Source organism: Austrofundulus limnaeus, unplaced genomic scaffold (genome assembly GCF_001266775.1).
Source record: "Austrofundulus limnaeus strain Quisiro unplaced genomic scaffold, Austrofundulus_limnaeus-1.0 Scaffold115, whole genome shotgun sequence".
In the NCBI taxonomy this organism is placed as follows: domain Eukaryota; kingdom Metazoa; phylum Chordata; class Actinopteri; order Cyprinodontiformes; family Rivulidae; genus Austrofundulus; species Austrofundulus limnaeus.
The window spans coordinates 387,546-396,890 of NW_013952517.1; the positions used below are offsets into that span (position 1 = coordinate 387,546).

The 9,345-nt window shown below is 38.0% G+C and overlaps 1 protein-coding gene across 6 annotated transcripts in view; it reads left to right on the forward strand.

Annotated features, from left to right (window-relative positions):
• grm8a (glutamate receptor, metabotropic 8a) overlaps window positions 1–9,345 on the forward strand; it is a 244,391-nt gene that overhangs the window by 224,092 nt on the left and 10,954 nt on the right. For all 6 annotated transcript variants that reach the window (XM_014014473.1, XM_014014468.1, XM_014014470.1 and 3 more), the window contains 1 exon segment: window positions 329–695. In XM_014014473.1, the coding sequence (XP_013869927.1) occupies window positions 329–695 (367 nt within the window).

A 9,345-nucleotide genomic window follows, 5' to 3' on the forward strand; every position in this document is an offset into this window, starting at 1 on the left:
TTTATAAACTATGACATTTATAAATGTATGAATCACATGGTGATAAACTGACTTTGAAAAATAAATCTGTTCTTTTTTTCTTATAAAAGGCTAAATAAAACAAAAGTATTGGTGGTAATTTTTGACTGTGTAACTTTACAAACTTGCACCCCATATACTGCAGTTTAACTTGTTGGTAATTACAGTCTGTCTGTGTAAGTCTTCAAGGGAGCATCATTTAGATTTCTATATGGTTTATTCCATATGTTAAAAATGATGTTTCTCAYTGATGAGCTTTTAGCACCTATTTGTCATGCTATATCATTTTTTTATATCCTTGTCTCTGCAGGTTTATCTCTCCAGCCTCCCAGCTCGTCATCACTTTCTCCCTGATCTCTGTTCAGCTGCTTGGCGTCTTCGTCTGGTTCACAGTGGACCCCCCACACACTGTAGTGGACTATGGCGAGCAGCGGACCCAGGACCCCAAGGCAGCTCGAGGAGTCCTCAAGTGTGACATCTCGGACCTGTCTCTCATCTGCTCCCTGGGTTACTCCATCTTGCTCATGGTGACATGCACGGTGTATGCCATCAAGACACGAGGTGTGCCTGAAACGTTCAACGAAGCCAAGCCCATTGGATTTACCATGTACACCACCTGCATCATCTGGCTGGCATTTATCCCCATCTTTTTTGGAACTTCGCAGTCTGCAGAAAGAGTGAGTAGCTGTGTTTTGATTCAACCTTACCACAGTCGGCATTTCTATACCAAATTTTGCTTGTTATAAGAACTTTCACAATCTTATTTGGGTACAAGACAAAGTAACATTTGCATGACTGTGTGGAGACGAGCAGAGCATTGCATTGTGATGAGTCGAAACAAAGCATTGATTAGTGGTTTTAAAGTGTTATGGCTGATTTCCTGATTCAGGATGTTGTCTTTTGTTGAGTCAGACATTAACGTATGGCAGCTGTAACATTGTTTTTTTTTTATCATGTTTCAAACTTTTAGAGATACAAATCACATCTCCTGCCGTTAGGTGTACTGTAGATGTTTTTCAACTGTAGCTTTACTATTGACTGTTCAGCATCTCCTGTGAGTACAAAAGGATTTTCTGACTGCTGAATAATTGATCCAATGGATTGTAGTGAAGATGTCTTCTTTCTGCTTTTAGTTAATTCTTGGATTTAAGGATTGGAGTAAAATGTTATCAAGAAAGGTGCATTGATGCCTCCATACATCCAAAGATTAATAGGCTTTCTTTATATTACCATACAATATTGGCTGCTGCTACTTTATTGTGTTGTTTTTATTAATGAAACAAACTAAAACAACTCAACAATTACAAAATTTGAGCTTTTATGATTTTATTATAAACAAAGACAAAGTTTATGTTTGCTTTATGCAGTGATTCTTACTACTTGTGTCTGTAAATCAGAAGTAAACTTGGGTATATGGTGCATGAAAAGTTTTAATAGAAGCAAGAAGTTTTTTATGCTTCTTCTCTAAAATCTAATGGGCTGCAGATGGAAGACTTTAACGCCCACTGCCAAAGGTAAAAAGGCGATTATGTTTTTGTCTCTATGTCTGTGTGTTTGCTCATTGTCTCTAAATTAAGCAGCAAATTATCTCATAAACCCATTGATGAATTTAATGAACTTTTAGAAASTAATCACTGGATGCACATCTACAGCTGTTAATCCAATACAAGTTAGCTGCCAAAGCTAAGTGACCATAGCAACAAGAAAAAAAAAAAACTCCTTGCCTTCTTACACAGTTCTGCTCAATTCTAGTTTCCCTTCTCTGCTTCGTCTGGGATTTCTTCCATAGAATTTCAACTAGGCCAATCAGCGACCAGGAGGAGGAGTTGTGAATCACAATGTTGATTTTCGGTGCCATTGTAGACAGATTTTAATGAGACTCTCAAAAAATTTGTCCTTGAGTTTATACGTACTTTAACAAGATGTTTTTAATAGATCCTATTACACTTGAAGTAACAGCCAGAAAAATAAATAAAAATAAAAACCCCGTGACGCTCTCTGCAGTTCCGGCATGTATTAGATTCTAGTGATTTCTCATGTGTTCAGGTATTGCGCGACAGTCTCACACCCTACAAGAAGGTGTCCTTTCACTTCAACACTTTAGTAACATAGTTTCAGGTGCACACGAATGTCAATAAAGCTAATCTGATTCATAACACCACACAGAGCGAGCTATTGTGTGCCACCAAATTTAATGCTGCAGTGAGTTATTGATTTCATTTCTTGATGGTGTGACTGCTCTGGTTTTAACAATGAAAACACTTCACATACTTATGAGATTCATGGCAMATTATTGATTGCTGGTGTCATTTTTTATACGTGTCAATGCTGAACACGTCTGCTTTTATACAGTAAATGCAGATAGAGTAAACCAATACACAGGCATGGGTATGAACTTATGTTACTATGTTTCAAAGACCTCATGTCTTATTGTCATCACACACACCAAGTTAAATCCAAAGCTGTTTGGGAAATGTGGCTGCATTCAGTAGTATCTTTGTTTTATGGCAGGTATCCATATGTGTGTTGAGATAAATGCAATTTTAAATGTAATCTATACTGTCTTATGTTGTGAAGTGGCAAAGTTAAAGTCATTTTGGTTAAACCTTGAAAAATGGTGCAATCTGAGGTATCTCACATGATCTGGTAGTGCATAGATGGTGTATTTTAGATGACTCTCAGCTACTGCTACACCACATTTTAACTTAAATCAGTTAAACTCACTGAGATATAGCCGTTCTTGTGTTTGCTATGGAGGTTGATTCCAAAAATAAAATGGTTGTAGATTTGGAGCCAATGACTTCCTGAGAGTTTCAGGAAAGATCTGCAAACAAACACACAGGGCTGACCTGAAAAATTAACTCTAATGATTTAAGAAATGTGTTGCACTCAAAGTCTAAGATGGGGATGATGCTCAGCTACAACCACACCAAATTTAGCTCATTATCTGTAAAATTAGCTGTGTTATAGATATCATCATCGTCACTTTATTTATATAGCACATTTAAAAACAACAGTGTTGACCAAAGTGCTTCACGGACACAATACAATAAAACTAATAAGTTAAAAACAAATAAAAAGACACAAATTACAAATTCCTGAGGTAGCTCAAACTGAGCTTGAGTTGAAAGCCAGTGTAAAAAAATTGAGTTTTTAAGCTGGATTTAAAAGACTGAACAGACTCTGCAGTACGAATCTCAAGAGGAAAGTTGTTCCAGAGTCTGGGGGGCCGCCACAGCAAAAGCCTGTTCCCCTCTATGCTTTAGTTTTGACTTTGCCTACACTAAAAGCATCTGATTAGAAGATCTCACTTCTTTGTGTGGGGTATAAAAGTGCAACAGGGCCAATAAATAAATGGGTGCCAGATKATTTAAAACTTTAAATGTAAGTAAAAGAATCTTAGATATTTGTGTTAGCTAAAATCCCTTTCATGTGGCCTTCATCTTAAMTTAAGTTTGTAAATGATCATTGAATTATTTTCAATAAGTTTAATCTATTCAGTGAGACACAAGATATTTTGCTAATAGTACTGTATAAAAAAACAATGTCACAGACAGTCAGACATGGGCAAAAACATTATTGTTTCACCTTCAGCAGTGGGAAACAAAAATGTAAACCATTACAGACTTTTCAACTGAGTGCTTCCTCTTCCTCCGAAGGCAGTGGACCGTTATCAGGACCTGTTCTGAGTGTCAGTCAGYCAATTTTCATTTCTGCCTTTCCCTATGTCTGAGCCTGTTTTCTTTTCAATAAGGGTGCCAGCCTCAGTTGCATGGCAAAAAGCTCACATCAAAGTCATCATAATCCTGGCTATTGCGTAGTATTTCTTTTACTTGTTCGATTTCTTTTCTGCAAGAAACTACAGCGTTTTTTTCCCCTGCTGACAGAGGGAAGGGTTGAGGAGAGTGACGTGTTAAAGCAGTAAGATTTAAGTTATTTAGGTTTTCCCCTCCTAAAATGACTGTTTTTTTTATATTATCAGAGCCGCATGATAAAGTCTGATGAGTTTAAGGTGATAATGATGACTTTTGTTTGTGTTCCACACATGAAAGCTTCATCCAGGTAATGGTGTCAAACAGGTCATCTCATCGCCATTGGCAGCTTTTTTTTTTAACCTTTAAGCCACTGAGTGTGAATGACAGGACAGAGCGAGCCTCTCACGTTCTACACTGTTTTATAGATGTTCATGCAATATGGCTGTAGGATGTGTTAAGTCATCAGTGTGTGTGCAGTATTTGCCACATCTCGTTGAATATACAGAACAGCAGCCATGCCATGTTTGCTTTGCTAATTAGCATGTCCACCAGCTACTTCATGTGTTTCTGCATTAAAGTGTTGGAGCCGTGCATTGGATTTAATTGGGATATCCACCAGTGCACATTTGCGCATCTCCGTGTGTTGTTTCTAATTGGAATATCCTCTGGGGTGTGTGGTAGCTGGCTGGCTAACAGAGAGAGGAGGAGAGCGGATTGAGAGGACTAAACAGGTAATGATGTGACTTGCTGATGGGGCTTTAATGAGGAGAGCTTCACAGAGTTCATACTGGGTTTTCTGTTATTTTTTTCATTTGTGAATATGACTGCATTAAAAAATAGATGGTGAGCAGATTATAGCAGAATCCACACACTGATTAACATTGAAATCAAATTGCTATCAACAAAATATTTGTCATAATTTGTGTGTAATTAATACACAAGCAGCACAGGCTCTCAAATCACAGTTGCAGYTGCCTCCTCCGAATTCCTATAAAATTTACACCTACTCCATAGTTTTMTGGCTCATTGGTTTGATTTTGCTGTAATCAGTGGATAAAATTAGACATTCAGCAATCAGTTCATATTGATGGTAACAAGACAAAGAAGAAGTATGTCTGTATTGGGTTTCTTACACTATGGGTTTAGAACAGTATGTCTGTAACTTATTTACACTACTCTAGCATTAAATTGTGTATTTTCCAGGCACATAGTTCAATTCTATACCACAATCAAGTAACTGTGTTACCTTCAGTTGCTTGGAAAGGCTGTATCTATCAATAATAAATTTGACTTTGCGTCATAGCCTGTCCGTTTAAGAACCTCTTACCATTTCCAACACTCCCACTTCAGGGGGAGGAGCTCCTTTYTGTAAATAGGRGATGCTTTGTACCAGCAAGCATTTAGGCAGGTCCTCAAGGATTTCTCAATCATGCATGAATGAGTCAAAACAACACTCYAGGTTAAGTGAACTTCACAGATTTTGGACAGGACGGTAGTCTGTCCGTTSATTTTCTTCTGCTTGGTACTCTTACCAGATTAATCCACTCTTAAGGTCTTTTCTATGTATTTTGCAATGATTTTGGCAAAAGTAAACCTTTTTGCATCATTATGTAGACACAAAAAATGTACAATGTGCCATTGACATTGGCTTTARCATTAGGTAACAAGATGGTGAGGCTGTAGATGAGGAATCAGTGTGTCTTTCTGTCTGTTGCCGGTTTAATCTTTGGCTCATAATTTAAATGTTGAATGTACAGAGCTCCACATGGCTTCTGATAAGTTTGTCAAACAAATGAGGTTCTTCTGCAGATATACAGTACCTGTTTCTTCATTTTCTTAGTTTTTCCGTCTGCAACCTTTGAGCAAAGGGGTTYTGGTCACCAGCCAGTGCATTCTTTGTACTGATCCCTTCTCCAACACTTGTCTGAATAGTCGGAATGGCTCCGAGTCACAGCAGGCAGGAGGAAAAGAAGCAGCAAGGGGCTAAAAAGGCAAAAAAAATTTTTTTTAAATTAAACAGGAAGAGATAACAACTGAAATTGAAAGTTTCAACTACAGAGACAGACATCAAGGGAAACAGATGGAAAAAATGTGAGGGGTGAAAGGGGATTCTTAACCATTACTGACCAGTATTGTTTTGAAACAGTTCATGCTTTTATGCCAAGGAAGGTGACTTCAAAAGGCCTGTGCTGCACCCTGCTGACATGTTAAAGGTTGTGTGGTGCAAGTATGTGCTTCTCTGCCTGCAGGAAAACCCCGACCATAGGATAAATTCTCTTCTCAGCCACCTCTCTGTGTGAGCCTCATCAGTCCTTCGCCTGATGGAGCAAGCAGAATCTCTTTTTCCTCTCTTCCTCTTTATATGAATGTCCCTTTTGTTTCATCACATGTTCTGCAGACGTATGGTGAACTTGTTATCTCTTGTTTCCTACAGTAGAAGAGGCACCCATTCTGCTTCCACCTGCAAGCTCACTCACTGTGTGCATTTGTATGACTGTGCCGCCTCTTACAGCAGGTCTCTGTGTGCATCATTTGCTAGCATKGTAATAGTAAGCTTTTTACTGCCCACCATTCCTTTTACCTACTGGTAGGAACTGAGAGGTTTTTCCTCATCTAGATATGAACAATGAATACTTGATTTTAAATGATTAGTTAAAGAGCTACAGTAACAAGGTGCAAAGATTGAGAATAACATGGGTTTTGTAAGTGAATTTCAAACTCCAGTTTGTGAGGTCTGTGTAGAATTTTCTTCGTCATCTGTAGTTGTTCACAATGGTTTGTAAACAGATGCATCAAGCCCAGACTAATGAACATTTGAACTGCATGTGCTGATAGTGCCATTTGAAAGATGGCATTAAACAAAGAAAATCATGATTCAAGCAAGAGGAGATAAACAATGATGTTTGTTTTGAGGAAATCCATTGTAAAGAGATGTTTATTATTATAGTTGGACATGTTACTACTAAATGACAGCAAGTGTCCATCCATCCATCCATCCATCCATTCATTTTCATTTTAGGCAGCAGCCTAAGCAGATAGACCCAGACTTCCCTCTCCCCAACCACTTGGGACAGCTCATCTGGGGGAATCCCAAGGCGTTCCCAGGCCAGCTGAGAAACATAGCCTCTCCAGTGTGTCCGGGGTCTTCCTCTGGATCTCTTCCTTGTGCAACATGCCCTGGACAACTCACCAGGGACGCGTCCAGGAGGCATCCTAACCAGATGCCCGAGCCACCTCAACTGGCTCCTCTCGACGTGGAGGAGCAGCTGCTCTACTCTGAGTCCCTCCCGAATGACTGAGCTTCTCACCCTATCTCTAAGGGAGAGCTCAGACACCCTGCGAAGGAAACTCATTTCGTCCGCTTGTATACTGCGATCTTGTTCTTTTGGTCACTACCCAAAGCTCATGACCATAGATGAGGGTAGGAAAGTAGACTGACCGGTAAATCACTGCAGACAGAGCAGTGATCTCCCACTCCATTCTTCCCTCATTTGCAAGGGTTGAAAAACAAAATAGGTGAACTTCTGTTAAGACATAGTTATTTTTTAATAGATAGTTGACAAACCAACAGTTAGGCAAGGGTGTGTATTGTAAACTCAAACATAATGCTTCAGACTAGTGAAAATACAAGTGTCTGCTAATCAAGGGTCAGAAGTACTATGCTAAGGGCTTAAGAGTTTCAAAATCAAAGATTATATTCAAATCTAAACACTGAAAATGAAAAGAAAAATTGTTGCAGAAGTTTCATTTAGCTGTTCTGCTGAGACTTCTGATCTTAAGAGAAAATAAAAATGTAATTCCCCTACAATTTCTACATTTCCCTGATGAGGTGATAATTTGACAATCAGCTCTTAACTTACATAGCAACTACTCAGAATGAATGTTCACTGTACCACTCAGGTCTAAATATATCGAAGCTTAAGGCTTAATATTTCTATTTCATTCTGTGCTTTAAGCTATTTTTTGTTGGGGAAATTTACTCTTTTGCTTGATTAGATGCTGTGTTCTTTTAACCCACTTTGCACTTTTTTTGTTGGGAAACAAAACACTTGGTGGCCTCACTTGTCTGTATGAGTATTTGTTTTAACATAGAAATGTGTGATTTAAATAAGATAAGGCTGTGTCGCCCAACAGGTATGTTATGATCCACATAAACAAAAGCTTTAAGTATGTGCTTCCTGTAGATGGAAATCACAAGCAGAGAAATATAAAGTTAGTCGTTTTCTAACCAGGTTTCACATTGGCCTTTGTTAAACATTTTAATTGGCTGTTGCTGTGCCCACCTGCATGTCAGTTTGAGAAAACAAGTTGACACCTTGGTCAGCATCACTGCACTAAAACTTTCCCATATAGCTCGATTCATTTGACTTCAATCTGTAACTCAGGTTTGCAAGTCAATAATAGCTGGAACTAACAAGATGCAGTGAGAATTTCATGCCTGTAACACAAACTTTATTAAATAAGCAGTGCACTTTCTTGTGACATGCAGATAAGCATAGATTAGATGGAGAAACTGTGTTCAAGTGCTGTTTTGTAGAAAGTAATGAGGCACTTGTGGCCAGTGACCAGAGATTGGGTCCAATTAAGCGACACTGACACAAAGTTCAAATATTGTGTTAGAAAGTTTTGTGTCGCAGTGTTTTTTATTTTCATCACGTTGTTTGAAACGCGTGTAGAAAAAGTGTAAGTTGAAGTTTTAACAAGCATTTGATAAAAGATACTCAAAACAACTTTATTCAAATTCAAGGTTTTAGAAAAATCCAAACTTTTCAACTTTTTTGACTTTTTGGAGCAAAAATGGCTCCTTTCATAATAAAACACTGCACAGGGGCATCCCGGTTAGAGGCAGGTTCAGAWATAAATAGTGAACTAATGGTTGAAGATGGCATCTCYTCGTATTTTTAAGTAACTAATATCGGCAGAATTTATTTTATGTTCATGCCATCTGTGAGCATTAAATTATTTTGTGGTTAATTGAGAAGAAATTATAATTGAAGAGCTCCAACTGTTGTGGGAAGATCTTTAGCCACGCTGTTTTTTTTTTTTTTTTGTATTTTTAGATGTTGACACCACATTAATCTTTTGTACATAATACATCCAATATTAAGTTTCTAAAAGTTTCACCAGATATTTTGCAAAAGGACAAACAAGGTTGACTCCAACAGTTATTTCCAAAGTTTTAAGCAAACATTTCTTGCAGTGAATGGCAATGGGAGTAAGTGTCTTAGCAATACAGTGGGTAAAATAAGTATTGAACACGTCACCATTTTTCTCAGTAAATATATTACTAGAGGTGCTAATGACATTAAATTTTCACCAGATGTCGGTAACAACCCAAGTGATCTGTCCTGATGCATCTCTTATAGCCATGTGATGTGAGTATCAGTCACATCACAAAAGCCTGAATTTTGACTGAAGAAGTCTCTTGGAGGAGAGACGAAACGTTTCATTAGAGAAGAACCCGTCCAGAAGACCTATACAATTTTTTTTCTTTTTAACCCAAGTGATCCATACATACAAAGAAATCAAACCATAAATGTCCAGAAATGAAGTTATTTGTAATAATGTGGAA